The sequence below is a fragment of the Triplophysa rosa genome, unplaced genomic scaffold (genome assembly GCF_024868665.1).
Source record: "Triplophysa rosa unplaced genomic scaffold, Trosa_1v2 scaffold137_ERROPOS1633012, whole genome shotgun sequence".
Lineage (NCBI taxonomy): Eukaryota > Metazoa > Chordata > Actinopteri > Cypriniformes > Nemacheilidae > Triplophysa > Triplophysa rosa.
The window spans coordinates 79,303-100,273 of record NW_026634140.1 but is presented as its reverse complement, the minus strand read 5'-3'; the positions used below and the strand labels follow the sequence as shown (position 1 = coordinate 100,273).

The 20,971-nt window shown below is 38.6% G+C and overlaps 1 protein-coding gene across 1 annotated transcript; it reads left to right on the top strand.

The window, feature by feature from the left end:
- Positions 1-42: 42 nt before the first annotated feature.
- ndnl2 (necdin-like 2) lies at positions 43-20,943 on the top strand. The gene is made up of 11 exons (XM_057326799.1): positions 43-119; positions 232-288; positions 543-641; positions 978-1,041; positions 1,148-1,227; positions 1,312-1,400; positions 1,475-1,557; positions 10,286-10,328; positions 10,407-10,469; positions 10,810-10,924; positions 18,178-20,943. The coding sequence occupies exons 2-11, from the start codon at positions 241-243 to the stop codon at positions 18,247-18,249; spliced, it is 756 nt and encodes a 251-aa protein (XP_057182782.1). The 5' UTR covers positions 43-119; positions 232-240; the 3' UTR covers positions 18,250-20,943.
- The last annotated feature ends 28 nt before the right edge of the window (positions 20,944-20,971 follow it).

Below are 20,971 nucleotides of genomic sequence, written 5' to 3'. Positions count from 1 at the left end.
TGACGTCTGTTGTCCAGAAGGTGGCAGTGTAAAAGCGCGCCGCGCGTCATTGATTCAGTGTCGAAGAAGAGTGTGTGTGATGTTTTCTTTTCATAACGTAAACGGCACAACAAGATCGGGTGAGGGCGGCGTTCTGCTTTATTATGTGCTTAGATGAAATGAAAGCTTATATAACTGTATGCAGTAAAGCTGATGATTTGTGTCGTGTTTAATTTCGCGGATGTTTTTCAGGTTTTCGCGATGTCGCAAAGGAAGAAAACTTCAGCTTCTCAGAGCAAACCCCAAAGGGTCAGCAATCACATTAACACATATAAAGTATTGCTTTACACGTAAACAAACGGGTTATCTTCTCCCAGAGGTTTTATTATACAGACATATGTAAAGTGGTCGGATATAGCCATCCAAATATTCAGCCATTTAAAATATTTCCTTATTAAAGCGCAAAAACGTAACGTTAGCCTGGGAGAAAACCTTTTTTGTGGGGAGAAAGCCATGAAACGTTTTTTTGTTGGTTTGTTTTTGAGCTGTGTGTATGTTCTCAGACGAATGAGAATGAGGATGAAATGACGTTCAGTCAGATGACATCATCACAGGTCCAAAGAGCTCGAGAGAACTTCGCCTCAGTCCAGATCGACCGCAAGGTAGCGCTCATTCTCACGTGTCCTGTACTGCGTGTGTGATGATGATGGTGTTAGTTTGGTTTGTGAGGGTTTTATTGACCGTGTCACCACTGAAGCTCATGTTCCACAAGCACTGACCCTGCAGCAAAGTGACTGTTGGTCATTAAAACTCCCTGCACCTGCAGCGTTTCACAAGACTTTCAAGAAAAGATCATTCATTCCACAACAACCCTCCTGAACAAACTGGAGCGCTTGACTAAAGAAACACAAATCTCTGAGTCCGCTCACTGTTCGTGTTACTGTATCCATTCTTCAGTGTTGTCATGTCATTCATCGTTTTTCTGCTTTTATGTCAAGGTTGCAGAAGTGGTCCAGTTTATCTTGGTTAAGGACCAAAAAAAAATTCCAGTTCGAAGAGCAGGTCTGGATTCAGATGTTTCGCTTGAAATATTTGAACACTCAAACTGTTCATATGTGGGAGAGTTAAATGTGTCAAAATGACATGTATGTGTCTGCTGTCTTTTCAGACATTGTCAAACATGTGATGAAAGAATACAAAGTCATCTATTTGGAGGTGATGAATCGCGTGCGTCGCACATTTGAACAGGTACCGGTGTAAAGGCGGTGTGTGTGTGTGTGTGTGTGTGTGTTGTAGATGAATGTGTAATCTGAGGTCATGTGTTTGGGTCAGGTGTTTGGATTAAAGCTGGAGGAGATTGATACCAAAAATCACATTTACATCCTGATCAACAAGCTGGAGGCTGGAGGAACGGTCAGCATGTGAGTCGCACACGGAGTCGCACACAAACACACAGGTTTCTGTCTTTTGACTCTTCTGTTTTTTAACCACGCAGGTGTCCTGGAAACCCTGGAAAGACCGGACTTCTGTTTGTCATTCTCAGCATCATTTTTATGAAGGGAGGTGTTGCCAAAGAGAGTGAGTTATTTGTTTTCATTACTGTTACTGATAAGAGTCTTTACCCGTGAACCTGTCACAGTTGTGCTAATATTAGGTAAAAAGGAATAGGAAGTTTAAAGGAATAGTGCATTGCCGTATGAAAATCACCCTCATGTTATCTCAGATGTATATGTCAACCTTTCATCAGCCGAACACAATGACTACGTTTACATGCACCCTCATAATGTGATTATAATAGGATTTTGGCAATACTGCGATTACACTTTACCTCATGTAAATGCAATCATTCCATCTAAATAATGCGATTATGCTCATAATCGAAGTAACATATGTGGTGTACGCTGGCAATAAGAAGGCATGTAAACACCTTAATCGCATTTATGCTGCTCTGATCAAGGTGCGCATGCGCTTCCGTCACGCATCTTAAGCGCAATTTCATGGTAAACATGACAGTCTAAAGTTTTAGCGTCAACACAACTCGCTGCCAGCCGTCTCTGCTCCTGATCTCATACAGAAACAGCGCGAATGCGACGACAGCGTACACAAACGCTGCGGAGACATCTTCATCATATTTCTGTATTTATCACAGCGCCGAATAACTATGAAACACATCCGGAGGAAGGCGTATAATCAGAATAATTAGAACTGCATGTAAACGGGAGTGAACAGGTTTGCTCATGTCATGTAAACATGTTACTGATTAAGTCCTTACTCTGATTATTGGAAATAATCGCATATTAGTGCACATGTAAATAGGGATGGGTACCGAGAACCGGTACTTTTTTGGACCGGTACATAATTGGGTCAATACCAGAGTATCGATAAGCTTCATGACAAACGGTACTGTTATCGATACTAGGGCTGTCACGATTATGAAATTTGATTGACGATTAATTGTCTAATAAATCATTGCGATTATGACGATTAATTGTCTGTTTTAGGGCTTTGGCGATTATGACGATTAATTGTCTGTTTTTGAGCTTTGACATTTAATTCTCATTCATTTTTGATTCAGCGATTGAAATGACCATATTGTTCTGAATACAAGACTATGTTTTTTTCTTGAAAATACATCGGAAAAAATTGGGTCATCATATATTTAAGGTTTAGGTTTTTACCTGTCAATAATACAACCACCAAATACTTGTAAATGAAGTAAATTGATCAGGTGTGAATTGAAGCCACCATTAAAATACTATCAGTCATAGAAAAGCTTCTAGTCTGTTTTTTTCTCACTTGCAAGACTTCAGTAAAATTTTACTTGTGTGTTAATGAAATTTTGGTAGACTGGTTTTCACACTGAGATTTGCTTAAATAATATTAAATTGTACTGCAGGTTATTTTTATGGTATATGTTTTTTTTTTTTTAGGTGATTGTGTTGTGGTGGTACATTTTACAAGTATTAAGTAACAATATATACACTAAAATATGCAATATGCAGATGCACTACAGCTCCCCCTAGTGTCTTCTATAGAGATGTGCGATAATTGCGATGATCCGAAATCATCGCGGTGAGGTCAAACAATCGCGATGAGACGATGATTTAATAATCGTGACAGCCCTAATCGATACTTGCGTTGTTTTATCTCTGTGTATTTGTGTGTTAAATGGCAAATTAGAGGAAGTTTGCTTGACGTATGTGTGATATCTAGGGCCATATGATTTCGGCGATGTATTTGTAATCTGCTTGTTTTGCGTGTTTATGAGTGAAAGAGTGGCATGGTTGCGCTTGTGGCGCTTTCAGCGTCCGCGTTTCACAGCGAGGAAGCTTCCGTCAAACACCCCTTTGCGGCAACCCGTCAAAATAAAAGTCCTTTATTTGAGAACAAGTTATAACATTGTTTTTAATCATTCGGCCACGGAGTATATTTACTTACTTTAGTAAATTGAAGTAAATGTGCTAGTAAAATGATAAAAAATAGTACATATAATTTAAAAAAATTACTTGCTTAGAAAATAGTACTTAAATTTATGTAGACCTAAAACCAAAAAGGAAAAAAGAAATACGGTCTACCAGCCAAATAACCATAGTCATGTAAAGTAAATACTGTATGTTGAATTACATTATGATGTGCTCTCTCTATGCACATGCTAAGTGCCGTAAGTGGTATGCTAAGGAACACACACACGTTTTGTTATGTGGCATTTTCTGTTTGCTCAGAAGCATTTGTAAACTGCCATTCTAAAGCTCAGCTGTAATAAAGAAACTTAAAATGTTTAGCATCTTTTCACATCATGTGTTTTTGCATCAAATTATAGAGTGTAGTATCGATAACAGTATTGATAAGTACCGGTATCGATAAGCAGTATTGATATCGATAAAATCTTAACGATACCCATCCCTACATGTAAACGTAGTCAATGAGAGTCATCTTGGCTGTTTCTAGCTTTGTAATGTTAATACATATCTTCTGAAGCCAAACGATTTACACGGCTGCGTGAAAAGAACATTCATTTGACATGTAAACAGCTGTACTCGCACAATACCCGTATAACGCAAGATTAAAAAAAGGACATTTTGGGAGGCCTCATTAAGAGGAGTCAGGATATCATGCCATATAACTCTCATTATATGGGTCAATGACAAAAAAGGTTTGGCAAGATGAGAAATTTAAAAATCTTTTAAAAACTTGTTGCATCCCATATTTTAAAATGTACTTGGTGTTTGTATGTTGATTTTGTGTAATTACAAATAACATTTGCATCATTTTTTAAGAAAGTTAAGACTGAAGGTATACTGGAAATGTCAAATGGTGTAACTGGCAAAAAATGAGAAATATTTTCTGTTTTATCCACTGAGATGGAATGTAAATATACTCATAAAAATGAATCATTTATTTTAAAATATTAAACGAAAATAGATTTTATTGGAGTTATCTCAAAATTTTAATGTAATGGTTTTTTTGCAATGTTTATTTGGACATATGTGACCCTGGACAACAAAACCAGTCTTAAGTAGCACGGGAACATTTTTAGTAATCGGCAAAAATACATGGTATGGGTAAAAATTAACGATTTTTCTTTTTGCCAAAAATCATTAGGATATTAAGTAAAGATCATGTTCCATCAAGATATTTTATAAATTTCCTACTGTATATGTATAAAAACTTTATTTTTGTGAGTGGATGGCCTGCTACAGTGCCTCAGATTAACAACTTCAAAGGCGATTTTCTCAGTATTTTGATTTTTTTGCACCCTCAGATCCAGCATTGTAAGAATTCCAGATAGTGTCCTATCCTAACAAACCATATATCAATAGAAAGCTTATTTCTTCAGCTTTCAGATGATGTAAAAATCTCAATTTCTAAAAATTGACCCTTAAGACTGGTTTTGTCGTCCAGGGTCACATATGCCGAAAACATATTGGTTACTAGAAAAATATTGGTTACGACAAATAACACAAACCAGTCACACCCCATGATCATGTTGCTTCTACAGCCAAAGGCCATTGTTTGTTCAATACATTAACACTGAAATTTAAGCATGACTGTCAACAAGTTCAGCTGAAGTAGTTTTATTTTTTTTAAATGCTGAAAAAACCTCTGATAACAAAAAATGATCATATATTATTGTTGGGCGATAATCTCTATAGTCAGTAGGGCTGTGCGATTTGGGGAAAATATCTAATTGCGATTTTTTTGACAGACATTGCGATTGCGATTTGATTTGCGATTTTAACTTTTCTAATTCAAACTTCAGCTCAATATTGTTGTGTGGAGCACAGTATCGGTATAATTACCCTGCTGAAAGAAAACAACAAAAAAAACATAACAGAAATTCTAATTGTTTCCATTAAAACCATTACAAAATTCATTTTTGTAGTGTGTTTTGGGGCATTATTCAACTCGGGCTTACTGTTGTTCAATTGGTTCCAAGCTTCAAGATTACATCACACCAATAGAATCCACATACCAGTGTACACTATTATAGTTTCCATTAAAACAAATACAACTCCCATTGTAACCCTTAAATCCATAACATTTTCTATTGTGTTAGTGAATTATTAAAATAGTTCATAGGTTACATAGGCTGATTTATTATTTTTTAAGCATGTGGGATTTTTTAAAACTAGTAGAAAATGTGCTGAATGTTTAATTTCATCCAAGTGAAATTAGCAAAACAGTTAGATAGAATTTACATTTTTTTGAAACGCGGAGCTAGGCGTGAGTTGACACAGGGTGCGCGCGTGCGTCAAGGCAACAGGCTGTGTGTGCGCATCAAGTTTAAACGGCTCGTCCACGAGACGCGCAACGCGGGGCAGAGACGTGCGAGTATGAAACAGGCTATGTGTGCGCATCAAGTTTNAACGGCTCGTCCGCGAGACGAGCGAGTATGAAACGGGCTATGTGTGCGCGTCAAGTTTAAACGGCTCGTCCGCAAGACGCGCAATGCGGGGAAGAGAGCGAGTATAACACAGGCTGTGTGTGCGGTCTTCTGAATTGGATGGTTCTTTAGTATTTATTTGCCTAATATGATCGATCTGACTCTGCAGATGCCATAATAACACACTCTCTCTCTCTCTCATCTTTTCGCCTTTTGTTGTTTACATTATAACATACACTGCGTTCCAAATTATTATGCAAATTGGATTTAAGTGTCGTAAACATTTAATTTTATATTGTTCAATTAAACTTATGGATGGTATTGTGTCTCAGTGCTCTTTGGATCACTGAAATCAATCTCAGACACCTGTGATAAGTAGTTTGCCAGGTGAGCCCAATTAAAGGAAAACTACTTAAGAAGGACGTTCCACATTATTAAGCAGGCCACAGGTTTCAAGCAATATGGGAAAGAAAAAGGATCTGTCTGCTGCCGAAAAGCGTCAAATAGTGCAATGTCTTGGACAAGGTATGAAAACATTAGATATTTCACGAAAACTTAAGCGAGATCATCGTACTGTGAAGAGATTTGTGGCTGATTCAGAGCACAGAAGGGTTCGTGCAGATAAAGGCAGAATGAGGAAGGTTTCTTCCAGACAAATTCATCGGATTAAGAGAGCAGCTGCAAAAATGCCATTGCAAAGCAGCAAACAGGTATTTGAAGCTGCTGGTGCCTCGGGAGTCCCGAAAACCTCAAGGTGTAGGATCCTCCAGATGCTTGCAGTTGTGCATAAACCTACTATTCGGCCACCCCTAACCAATGCTCACAAGCAGAAACGGTTGCAGTGGGCCCACACATACATGAAGACTAATTTTCAAACAGTCTTGTTTACTGATGAGTGCCGTGCAACCCTGGATGGTCCAGATGGATGGAGTAGTGGATGGTTGGTGGATGGCCACCATGTCCCAACAAGGCTGCGACGTCAGCAAGGAGGTGGCGGAGTCATGTTTTGGGCTGGAATCATGGGGAGACAGCTGGTGGGCCCCTTTAGGGTCCCTGAAGGTGTGAAAATGAACTCTGCAAGGTATGTAGAGTTTCTGACTGAGCACTTTCTTCCATGGTACAAAAAGAAGAACCATGCCTTCCGTAGCAAAATCATCTTCATGCATGACAATGCACCATCTCATGCTGCAAAGAATACCTCTGTGTCATTGGCTGCTATGGGCATAAAAGGAGAGAAACTCATGGTGTGGCCACCATCCTCCCCTGACCTCAACCCTATTGAGAACCTTTGGAGCATCCTCAAGCGAAAGATCTATGATGGTGGGAGGCAGTTAGCATCAAAACAGCAGCTCTGGGAGGCTATTCTGACATCCTGCAAAGAAATTCAATCAGAAACTATCCAAAAACTCACAAGTTCAATGGATGCAAGAATTGTGAAGGTGATATCAAAGAAGGGGTCCTATGTTAACATGTAACTTGCCCTGTTAGGATGTTTTTGATTGAAATAGCTTTTGATTTCAGTAAATATGACCTCCTAATGCTGCAAATTCAACAAATGACCATTTTCAGTTTTTTACAACCTATGAAATGTTTTCAAACTCTGTTGTGCATAATAATTTGGAACAGTGCATTTTGAGTTTTTCATTTTTTAAATAAATACTGTTGTCAGTGGGAGGTTTGTTCAATAAAATTCCAAATGTACCCTAACTGTTGATTACTTGAAAATTATACTGACTGTCATTTGCATCGACAAATTAGGAAAACCAGAGAAAGATATCATTTGCATAATAATTTGGAACGCAGTGTAATGGAGGTGCGCTCACTCTGTTGGTTAGCAAGAATGCCACTCAAAGCGGGCTTGGAACAGACGCGTTTCCTATATTTCACATCGTTTCCACATCGCAGCCTCTTGCGATTTGCAAATTGCAACGTCTCACATCGCGATTGCGATTCGATTTCGATTAATCGTTCAGCCCTAATAGTCAGATCGTTCTTTCGCCAGCCTGGATTGCCAATACACGATTGTATCGAGGGGCGGGGCAATTTATGCATTATTATCTATGAAATGCTTGTTGTTTCTACTAGGATTTTGTAAAACTGTGGTGCTTGATGATGTCACACGCTAATTAACACATTCGTGACGCCATCACTTAGTTTTAATACTGCGTTCAAAACACCTCGGAAGTGGGATATTTCCCACCACAAATGCGGAAGAAACGTCTGGATTTACTTACATTAAAAGTATTTAGTTACATTAATGTAACTAATGATTTAGTAGCATTAAAACATTACAAGTATCTTTTAACATTAAAAGAGCACCGATCCATGAATTATTGCCGGGTTGAAGTGGCGTCCGCGAGACGCGCAACGCGGGGAAGAGTCGCGCGAGTATGAAACAGGCTATGTGTGCGCATCAAGTTTAAATGGCTCGTCCGTGAGACGCGCAACGCGGGGAAGAGTCGCACGAGTATGAAACAGGCTATGTGTGCGCATCAAGTTTAAACGGCTCGTCCGAAGAGTCGCGCGAGTATGAAACAGGCTATGTGTGCGCGTCAAGTTTAAACGGCTCGTCCGCAAGACGCGCAACGCAGGGAAGAGAGCGAGTATAACACAGGCTGTGTGTGCGGTCTTCTGAATTGGATGGTTCTTTAGTATTTATTTGCCTAATATGATCGATCTGACTCTGCAGATGCCATAATAACACACACTCTCTCTCTCTCTCCCGCTTTCTGTTTTTTTGTTTTGATTAGGCATAATGGAGGTGCGCTCACTCTGTTGGTTAGCAAGAATGCCACTCAAAGCGGGCTTGGAACAGACGCGTTTCCTATATTTCACATCGTTTCCACATCGCAGCCTCTTGCGATTTGCAAATTGCAACGTCTCACATCGCGATTGCGATTCGATTTCGATTAATCGTTCAGCCCTAATAGTCAGATCGTTCTTTCGCCAGCCTGGATTGCCAATACACGATTGTATCGAGGGGCGGGGCAATTTATGCATTATTATCTATGAAATGCTTGTTGTTTCTACTAGGATTTTGTAAAACTGTGGTGCTTGATGATGTCACACGCTAATTAACACATTCGTGACGCCATCACTTAGTTTTAATACTGCGTTCAAAACACCTCGGAAGTGGGATATTTCCCACCACAAATGCGGAAGAAACGTCTGGATTTACTTACATTAAAAGTATTTAGTTACATTAATGTAACTAATGATTTAGTAGCATTAAAACATTACAAGTATCTTTTAACATTAAAAGAGCACCGATCCATGAATTATTGCCGGGTTGAAGTGGGAATTATTGAATTTCTGAGAGCGAGTGAAGGCAGTAAAAGTTGCAACTTCAGACCTGTTTCGATTCTACTCTCTGAACATCACATACAGATTATTGCACAGTGAAGCCGTTGTCATTTCCATATTTTCTGTTGTCAGTTCTGTTTTATAACCAAGACACATCGCCTGATAAAATCACCACACACACCTTAAAGCGTGGAGATTTTGGCTCTATTCTGTAACACAGCACATGCACAGCCTCTGTTTCTGTAACCATGTGCTTATTTACAGACGAACTGTGTTCGTTCTTATATATCTATTCAGTCGATAACAGTGGCAGGTTTGGAAACAATGTTTTCTACTCACAAGCCGGCCGCCGTACGGTGAACTGAACGTGCTGCTTCTCTAGAGAAACTCTGAATATAGAGAGATGGACGGGTCCGTAATACTTCCAATTGGAAAAACCATAACTAGCGTAAAAAAGGTAAAAAACTAGCATCTGGACTCCTTTCCTTTGTTCCGTTAAAACGTTAGCATTAGCCGTTCTGCTTTTTTGGCTAAAGGTTGTAGGCTTTCCATCTAGTGTCTTTGGCTTCTCCCTGCTGCTCACTCACAGATGAAGAGAGAGAGGCGTTTCCTGCACCTGGAAAGCGAGACCTAGCGTTAGCGGGGCAGTACTGACGACATTTTCCCACTGAATGAAAACAACGGTTTATCCAAAAATAAACCGTGGCGGCCCGCCCCGGCAAAATGAATATAGCGGAAACACTGTTATGCATGCATGAAGTCTAAAACAAAAGCGCATAAACTTGGAAAAACAAGGAAAACGTGAACATGACGCAGTCATTAGGTGTGTGCGCTCCTTTCTGACGGACAAAGACTGGAATTGGCTCCGAAATTTAAAAGGTAAAATAATATTAAATGATCAATCGATTAAAAATATTGATGTCGACTAATTATCAGTGTTGATGCAGTCGATTACATCGACCAATCGCGAAAGGCCAAGTTCATTGACCCATATGGTCATTGAGCCAAATGAGGAAAGTCATACACATCTGTTGATTTTCCTGTGAACTGCTGCTTTAATAATACACTTCTAGAAACAAAGTGGTTGTTGTTGATGATGATGTTTGTTCTTTTTTTCAGATCTGGTATGGAACACTCTGAAGAAGCTGCGTGTGGATCCAAGGTTGGTGGAAAACTCTTTTTTTTGTACTTGCCACTGGTTTGTTGTACTGTAATATCTGACACTCACGTCTCCTGGCAGAGAGAAGCACGACGAGTTTTGCGACGTAAAGAAGCTGGTGACGGATGAGTTTGTTCGTCAGAAGTGAGTGAAACTCTTTAATGGCCCGTGAATTTGGTGTTGATCTGCCTATCTTTTAGCTCAGGTGGTAAAAGCAGGCGAAGGTTGTTGGATGGAGTCTGGGCTGCGACTGATGATGATGGTGTGTTCAGAGCTTCTGCTCCTTAGACTACGAGCAGATGGTTTATATCACACCATACAGAATAAAGGAGTTGTGTGGAGCGGAGGAGGAAAAAATCATTCTCATCCTCATCAAATGACTCCTGACATATATATATTAAACCTATCAAAGCTGATTGATCTGTGCATGTGATGTGAGCTGTAAAGTTATGACATTGACATGTGTTATGGGTTTTGACTCTAGATATCTGGAGTACGTGAGGATCCCTCACACTGAGCCGGTGGAGTTTGAGTTTCGCTGGGGTCTGCGGGCTGACATCGAGCTGTCCAAACTCAAACTGCTGGAGTTTGTCGCTGAGGTTTGTTTCCTTCATTGGTACATTTTAAATTCATTGCTCTGTGCACTGTTCAAACACTTTCCTCATGAAATACATCAACTCAACTTTATTTATATAGCGCTTTTTACAATTTTCATTGTTACAAAGCAGCTGTACATGAGACATATGGACTATAAGCAAAACAATTAAAGTTGTACCTGCAAAAACAAGAAAAAGGTGAAAACACAGAAGACAGACATACCCACATACAAAACACTCCACACACACAATATGCACACGTACTAACACACATAGACATAGACACACACACAATATGCACACGTACTAACACACACGGACGCACAGACACAAGGATGCGCACGCACACACACACACACACACACAGCGAAAGCACACATTTAAAGGTGCAGTGAACTAGGTCCACAATTTTAACCCCAGCTTTTGTTATATAAGAGGGAATCGTATTCAAGCGAACTAGGGCTGAAACGATTCCTTGAGTAATTCGAATACAAAAAATCATCAAGGTAATTTTTGTTGCCTCAAACCCTCGTTTAATCTATTTAACTACAGTACACACGGAGCACTGCGTTTCCCCACGGACCGTTATTACTGACGCACAGCCCGCTAAACTCTATTCATGTTACAGGGCTCTCAAGTCTCACGCATTCACCGTGAGACACACGCATTTTAGTCTGTTCACACGCTCACACGTGTTTCTCATGCTGATAAATAACTGATAGCTTATTGAAATGGTGAACTGATATTTTACTTAGTTTTAGTCTATTTTGCGAGTGAAACTTGTTTTCCTGCTGCATTGAGTCCATCAAACTAGATGCGGACTTGTGGATGCCAAATCCTGTTATTTACACATGTCATCTGGCTGTTCTGCGTGTATGCGTGAATGAACTGCACAGTTTAATGTGCTACACGCGTGATGCTCATGAATTTGTCTGCGCTGAATGAGGACATGAACTTCACCTCCAGAGTTGCTCAGAGTTTATTTCACGAACATGTTATTGTTTGAGTGAAGAAACAGACATACTAAAAAATAAGCGTCTTTCGACAACCTGCCAAAATAAAAGTCATAGGCTATATATTACTATATAATAGTAAAAAAAGAAACAAACTAATTTATATAAACTAAATGCATTATGCATAAGCTGAAGTTAGTTGTTTACCTTTGAAATTATTATTTCTATTTTTATTCATGTTTCTTATTTATATATTTGTATTATATTGCATTTTGAATTTAATATGGCAATGGAATGTACTAAATGGCTTTAGTTTTCACAGATATTAATGTATGCAATTTCAGCAATAAAAACTTTAATTGTTCTGAAAAGGAAACAAACGAGTTGTTTTACTCATTTTAAGAGACCTGTCTTATTTTCTCTTGTATATTTAGTATTGCATTTTAATAAAGAAAATGGACTTATTATCCGAATACCCGATTAACCGATGGAAAATCAGTAGAATACTCGATTAGGAAAAGAATCGATAGCTGCAGCCCTAAAGCGAACATCCTGTAAGTGTCAGACCTGAAAACGCCCTTGTTACTGAAATAACAACTGTTATTGACACGCAGGTCCTGGAATGCACCTATAGGCTATAATGCACCTATCTCTAGCCCCACCCACTGGTTCGTGCATGACAGTACTGAACACAAGCTGCACGGAACCAGATAGAGCGAGTGTAAGCATCATGCCGTTAAAGATCGCAAAATATTGTGCAGTGCCTGGTTGTGGAAGAACACAGTTGCTGCATAACCTTCCTTCGGATTCCCACAGTAAGAATGCGTGGTTGAAGTTCATTTTTAAAGACGTTGCAGCTCATGTGGGGAAAACATTGAGCATTTGTTCGCTTCATTTCAATGCAGATTCATTGAACAAGTCTTTGTGGAGAGACTAAAATTAAAAAGCAGTGCTGTGCCATCAATATTGGATCCGATAGGAATGGCGCAGGAATCTTATGTGAGTAAAACATTTTTGTACTATGCGTCACTATTGCTTTGTTAGAGATCGCTTGATATGCCCTGATAGTATTACCTGTGGATCTCTAGTCATTTGTAATAATTGTAATCGGCATCTCTGTGATTTGGCGGGCTCGTATATCATTTTTCAAGGTTTTATCCACCGTTTGCGAATAATGGAGGCTGTTTTGAAGTGTTTTGATATTATTTCTGGTGCTGAATCATTTTGGCCGGGAGTCTAGCGTTTGTTTATTTATCATGAAAACTAACATTTGAGACCCGCGATCGCGGTGATCTTCTGTCCGGTTCGCGGGTCTTAAATGCTGACATGTATGGTCATATATCACTAAACACCACACAACTATAGGCTATACAAACTATATGCAAAGCCTTGCCATCACATCCGGGAAATAAGTCCGCAAATTTGAGTAAAATCAAGTTACGTAACGTTACGTCTCTAACCAAATTCACAGAAGGCTCCAACTAAGTCAACTACGCAAGGTGCTATCCAATCATAACAGTGGGCGTTTACTTCCAAGTCTTCTATGCCCATAAAAACCCAGCGTTTCTCCAGCCGGCCTCAAAACCTTGGTAGAAAATAGCCTATTACTTATTGATTTTGATGTTTTCGAATGTCAAAACCACGCGAACGTCATAAGTAGACATCAGACAATAGTATAAAACAATAAAAACGGCCAGTTCACTGCACCTTTAAGATAAAGGAGAGAGAAGGCACAGGTCAAATATTAAACAGACAATAAATTCCTATATGCAATATTAAGTAAGTAAAACTTTAAAATTCTAATTCTAAAGCAGCCCCCCCGGCGAGGTAAATAGTGCAAAAAAACAGTATGCAAACGGTGGCGAGGAACCCAAAACTCTAATGGAGAAAAAAAACCTCAGGAGAACCCAGGCCCAACCAGGGGATTCCAGTTCCCCTCTGGCAAAAGCTGCTGCCTCTGCACAAGCTCCACAGTGCTTGCACAACAAGGCTAAATAAAATAAATAAACTTACTAATAAGGTAAATTACAGGTGCTGGTCATATAATTAGAATATCATCAAAAATTTGATTTATTTCACTAATTCCATTCAAAAAGTGAAACTTGTCTATTATATTCATTCATTACACACAGACTGATATATTTCAAATGTTTATTTCTTTTAATTTGATGATTATAACTGACAACTAATGAAAATCCCAAATTCAGTATCTCAGAAAATTAGAATATTACTTAAGACCAATACAAAGAAAGGATTTTTAGAAATCTTGGCCAACTGAAAAGTATGAACATGAAAAGTATGAGCATGTACAGCACTCAATACTTAGTTGGGGCTCCTTTTGCCTGAATTACTGCAGCAATGCGGCGTGGCATGGAGTCGATCAGTCTGTGGCACTGCTCAGGTGTTATGAGAGGCCAGGTTGCTCTGATAGTGGCCTTCAGCTCTTCTGCATTGTTGGGTCTGGCATATCGCATCTTCCTCTTCACAATACCCCATAGATTTTCTATGGGGTTAAGGTCAGGCGAGTTTGCTGGCCAATTAAGAACAGGGATACCATGGTCCTTAAACCAGGTACTGGTAGCTTTGGCACTGTGTGCAGGTGCCAAGTCCCTGTTGGAAAATGAAATCTGCATCTCCATAAAGTTGGTCAGCAGCAGGAAGCATGAAGTGCTCTAAAACTTCCTGGTATACGGCTGCGTTGACCTTGGACCTCAGAAAACACAGTGGACCAACACCAGCAGATGACATGGCACCCCAAACCATCACTGACTGTGGAAACTTTACACTGGACCTCAAGCAACGTGGATTCTGGCCTCTCCTCTCTTCCTCCAGACTCTGGGACCCTGATTTCCAAAGGAAATGCAAACATTTACTTTCATCAGAGAACATAACTTTGGACCACTCAGCAGCAGTCCAGTCCTTTTTGTCTTTAGCCCAGGCGAGACGCTTCTGATGCTTCCCTGCTGCTGACCAACTTTATGAGATGCAGATTTCATTTTCCAACAGGACTTGGCACCTGCACACAGTGCCAAAGCTACCAGTACCTGGTTTATTTACTAAGTAGTATATAAACAGTGATCTGATGGACATTAATTACACCAAGTAAATTATTAAACATTTAGAATATATAGTAACTAGTGAAGAATGTATAATATATAATTTCACTAAATTTTTTATATGGATTCAGTGAATAAATCAACTTTTTGAGACTATAATTACTATGAAGACTGTATGGGTTGATAAAGATGTGATCATTAAAACTAATGCATTTTCGCAAAAGATTTGGACTAAAACAATGTCAAAGTGCGGTCAACTTTATCCGGAGATTTAAATAGACAATACTCAGTCAGACAGGTAGCGCGAATTCAGTATGCTCCGCTCCCATCAGTTAGGGCATGATGTCGCTCACCGTAACCGACGAGAAGATGGTCTGCGAATAATCAGATTCATGGTCTGATAGTTTTGATCCTAGCTGCTAAAATAGGCTATGACGTTGTGGTTGACCCTGGACAACCATAAACCATCCTAGAGGGTAGATTTCCTGTGACATTGAGGAATTCTTTAATAATTAAAGACTTCCGATAGGGATTATGCGGTCAGGCATTGTCAGTTGTATACCTATTTTCAAAATCAAGTGCAGGTGGTAGATCCTTTTCCTATCTAGCGCCTAAACTTTGGAATAGTCTTCCCTGCACTGTCCGGGAGGCAGACACACTCTGTCAGTTTAAATCTAGACTAAAGACGCATCTTTTTAATCTTGCATACACTACTCTTCCATAATATAAATCTTCTGAGGGTTTAGGCTGCATTAGTTAGATCAACCGGAACCAAAAACACAACTGATGTACTTGTTGCATCAAAGAGTACAGAACAGTACTCTACTCTCAGCCAGTCTTGTCTCATTGTTCCAAGGTTACCACAGCGAGCAGGATGCAGTTCATGGCCTGACCTGATGGTAGAGCGGAGAATGGGAAGTGGGGACCTGACAAGAGCTGAGATGATAGAGCTGGATAAAGAAGGACGCGGTCTCTTGACATGTCTTCACCACAAAACTTCAAATGCTTATTAGATTATTAATGATAATCTTAAACTACAATTTATTTTATTATTAAGTTTATTTATTTTATTTAGCCTTGTTGTGCAAGTTCTCTGGAGCTTGTGCAGAGGCAGCAGCTTTTGCCAGAGGGGAACTGGAATCCCCTGGTTGGGCCTGGGTTCTCCTGAGGTTTTTTTTCTCGATTAGAGTTTTGGGTTCCTCGCCACCGTTTGCATACTGTTTTTGCACTATCTGCCTGACCGGGGGGGCTGCTTTAGAATCTTAAAGTTTTACTTAATTAATATTGCATATAGGAATTTATTATCTGTTATATTTGACCTGTGCTTCTCTCTCCTTTATCCTAAATGTGTGCTCTCACTGAGCGTGTGTGTGTGTGCGTACTTGTCTGTGTACGTACGTGTGTGTGTGTGTGTGTGTGTGTGTGTCTCTGTGTGTTGGTGTGTGTGCGTGTTGTGTGTGTGGAGTGTTTTGTGTGTGGGTGTGTCTGTCTTCTGTGTTTTCAACCTTTTCTTGTTTTTGCAGGTACAACTTTGATTGTTTTGCTTGTAGTCAATGTGTCTCATGTACAGCTGCTTTGTAACAATGAAAATTGTAAAAGCGCTATATAAATAAAGTTGAGTTGAGTTGAGTATTGATGGATGGTTTGTTAGGATGGGACAATATTTGGCTGAGATATAACTCTTTAAAACGGAGGAATCTGAGGGTAAAAATCTAAATATTGATACAATTGCCTTTGAAGTTGTTCATCAACATCATTTCTTTGATCAGACATCTCACTTCACCTTTGATTTGTATCAAATTCCTTTCTTACTAAACGAAACATCTCAAAGAGCTTCACCATTCAACAAACAACATACACATTGCTAGTCATCTATTGTTTTTTAGCACGATTTCGGATATATAAAATAAGTAAACTACTGTAAATCCCATAATTTCCTCCCATTTACTGTTTGAACTCGTTCAAATAAATCCGGATGTTTCCTCTTTTCATCACAAAAATCTGTTTGTTTTCTTTGTGATATGACTTTAATCTGAAGTATTTCTGTGCGCATCTCTTGTGGATCACGTCTTATAGCGTCTATGAAAAGTTTCTGACTGACAACCTGTCAGACAGAGCATCAGTACCCGGTACGTCGGTGGTACCAGGTCTTATGAAAATTAGGTACCAGCAACTTTTTTTTTTTTTAGTTACAGTCTTGGGACTTTTGACAACACTATTCACGACTACAGTGACGTACTGTTTCCCTTTCATTCCTAACAATTGTAAATTGTTATCGTTTCATTTATACAACTTATTTTTTCATTTACTAATGTCCTTCAGAAGATTTAAAAATACATAAATGTTTTTCAGGAAATTAAATATATATTTTTACACCAAAACCATTTTCAGAGGTTTACACCCACCTGACTTTAAATGAATCTTGTTGACTTTGTGGGCAGCACTGGATGTTTCTATCTATTGTAATAGTTGTGTATGAGTCTTTTGATTGTCCTCAGTGTAAAAAGAGGAATCTCAACATCATACAGTTACTGCTGGACATGAAATGCTGAAAAAAAGTTTTCTTTTTTCTGGATTCTGTGTTTTCCGTCCTTTACTATACAATAGTAATATATTTGACCACATGAAAAAACACTTCTGTGTACTACCGTATTCACTTATAAACTATAGTTACCTTGTACCATACAGGGAAAAATAACAATATAAATGAAAAATATTTTGTTTTTAAGTCTACTTAAATGCAAGTATGCATTTTTTAACTTATAAAAATATTAATGTTACTAGCACATTTACAGTAGTTTACTAAAGTAAATAATATACTCCGTAAAAATCAAGTAAACCGGTAAACCAGACTTTTATTTTGCAGTTCGATAATATTACACAAAAAGTAAATAGAAATATTGATAATTAGTAACATATGTGAGATTATGTTTACAAATGATTAAACCAAATTGCATGTTCATCTTGTTCAAATGTTGTATCTTATTCCTAAATAGAAAGTCAATCATTGCAGTAGGTCTTCGTTTGTTTGGAAAGGGCTAATGAAATATTTCTAGTCAATATTTCATATCCAATAATTAATCATGAGGTAATAAGCGGGATAATGTAAAGTCAGTGCTCTGCTTTACATCGAGTCCTGATCACCGTGTCGGGCTATGCATGATCCCTTACATGACAAAAACACAGAAACATTCAAATACTGATTTTGCTCAGTGTCATATGATTCATTTGTTTGTTTGTTTGACAGCTTCATGATCAGGATCCTCAGAGCTGGACTCAGCAGTTCAGAGAGGCCAGTGCTTCAGAGAGCAGAACTTGAGCAGCTTCTCTCTCGCCACTCTTCAACCCACTTTTAGTACACACACCTTCCATAGTTTGGTGAGAATGTGTGTAAAAATTCAAATTGTAATATTAATTGTTTATAATGAAAATAAAGTTAATTTACTATATTCAATGTAATTGGTTTTATTTATTTTATTACGCTTTCCTGTGGCTCAGTGGTTAGAGCATGGCACTAATCACATGATAGTTTGGATCATTGTAGTAATTTGACCACATTACACGCATAAATGTCCTAAACATGTTGATAATCCATTAAAAGAGATCCACATGAGGTAGAGATTAAAATACACATTTCTTTGTTTTTTACAGTGACCATGCTATCGATCTTGCTCTTAATTTTTTGATTTTGCATTGTAGCCTCGATTTTTTTAATAAGATTTTGCTTAGGTTTGATGTCTTTCTTGCTGAGATTTCACTCGTTGTAAAATCTCTTAAACTTATTTATAGCAATAAGAATAACAAGTTTTTCAAAATGTATGATAACATTTTCTTACTAATTGAGATTTTTCTGTCCTCTTATTGTGCTTATTTTTTTCTTGTCCTTTCATTCTTGTTCTTTATGTTATTGAAATATTTAAAAAATCATTGGAGTCAGTGAGGGAGAGGACGCGTCACCTCATGCAGAAGCGTATAAGCGTTTTAAACGTGATGCAGCTCATGATAATGTCGATCAAGTATTTGAAAATAATCCATATGAACCAATGCAGAATAAGAAAAACGAATGTCATTCCTTTGGGCAAAAGCAGAAGCCTTCTGGTCAAAGTCGGAGCTCATGTTTGCAGAAGGGAGCGCAAAATAATCTCTGGGGAATGCGAAAGTTTTCTGAGGGAAAGAAAAATATTCTTGGGGAAACGCAAAAGTTTGGGGGACACTGTTGGGGATAGCAAAAATGTAAAATATTTTCACTCCCTTTCCTTTTTTCCACCACCTGTATGTCCCTTTAGTGGCTCAGTACCGCGTCGCATCTGTTTTGACAATGTGAGATAACATGGTACATCAAAATTATACTACATTTACAGTACATTTGGCAGACGCTTACATTGCATTATCCTATACATTTGTTTCTAAGTATGTGCAATCCCCTGGGATCGAACCCACAATGCTCTTACCACTGAGCTACAGGAAAGCATACTAGGCTAACTGTAAAGTTTTAAGATAAACGCTTTCAATATGAGAGGATCCGCACGCAGCCAGTGTCTTGCTGCGACATCTCTGTACATGTCTTCATTGAACACTGTGTGGCGCGCTTGAGCATGGATGGATTTTTCAGATAAAAGTGGCATTTTAGTTTTATGAAATTTGTACAAATAATGGACAAAAGTGTTTTGTTTTAGCATGATAATTTGACAAATAAATTATTTTGTGTTTTTAGTTTAGTTTTAATGACAAACCAGGGGACCCCCCAAGTTCACTATTTTAGACCTTATGAGAGGAGGTCCCTTAAGGCTTATGAGGGGTCCGGGACCACCCTGGCCCCTGGGACAAGTGTCTTGTAGACCCGTATTTACAAACAGTTTTATCTTACCACTAAGAGCTCTCCTAAACACCTGTAAAAGTTTTTAGCTAAGAGTTTTCTCTTAAAACCTATTCACAATGCTGCTGAGAGCAACTTTTACTAAGGAGCGGAAAGAAATCTAAGATAAAATGTTTTGTGAAAACGGGCCCCGATGAATGAATCTTCTACCCAGTAAAAATAAACTATGTGCATTTTAAAGTTAAATGCAGAACAAATATATTGTATACAATTTTGCGCTATAGTACACTAAAAAAATGATTCATGGCCCTAGTAAATATGGCTCAATTAAATAGGCTGATTTTCCTCAAAAAAATAAGTTTTGCACATTACTTAATTTCTTGCTATAAATGTTACTAAATTTATTGAGATTGCAGTTTGCTTAAAATAATGAGTAAACACAGCAAGTAATTTTTAGTAAAGTCGCATGAATCTGGTTATTAGTCAATTTGACTAAACATTTTAAGATTCGGTTAGATCATGTGACACAGCAGCGGCCATTTTCTGAAAATCATCTCCTCAGACGATAAAGGTGAGTAAACTTAACTTGTTTTATACTAAAATGTTTCATAAAATAAATCCCACCAATAGTGTTAAGATACATGTTTCTTAGTGTTTTCATTTGAAATAAGTTTAATTGTGGTGGTGCACGTTTCTTGGTGTTTTAAATAAGCTCCTAGATATCAAATGTACAGAGTTTATTTACGTTGCTTAAATGAGATTTATGGTAAACAATCTTTATTGCCTACTTTTATGAAGGCATGAAAACACGTTGATAGTTATATTCGCCGTCCAGCTCCTTGAGCTTTTTGGGTTCAATTTGACACAACGCGCCACATTAACAGACAACGTTTTTAAGTGAGTTAACAAGAGCGCGAAGCCGTCAATGCTTTATTTCAAACCTTTCATCTGTTTATCTATACCGCGTGCGAGCGTTGCGATGCATCGCGACAAACGGCTTGTTGTTAATGGTTTCTGTTATCTTTTGTCATGTGGCATCTTGAGGGACAGGGTGTGACCGCTTACCGTGAGCTAGAAGTGCGAGGCGGAGGCTGGAACAGCGGGCTCAAATCTCTATGCATCGTGTTGGTTAGAAACCTCCTTAAAACGGCACACTGTCACTTTGCAGACACGATAGAGGAGAATTGTGTCGGCTAAGGCTAGTGACTAATTTTTATTTTATTGT

What these genes read in the sequence shown, in the direction of transcription:
- ndnl2 (XM_057326799.1), top strand. Translation starts at nt 241, where the DNA reads ATGTCGCAAAGGAAGAAAACTTCAGCTTCTCAGAGCAAACCCCAAAGG. An exon ending in TGCGTCGCACATTTGAACAG is followed by an intron (nt 1,228 to 1,311) that starts GTACCGGTGTAA and finishes TGTTTGGGTCAG; the next exon opens with GTGTTTGGATTAAAGCTGGA. An exon ending in AAGCTGCGTGTGGATCCAAG is followed by an intron (nt 10,329 to 10,406) that starts GTTGGTGGAAAA and finishes GTCTCCTGGCAG; the next exon opens with AGAGAAGCACGACGAGTTTT.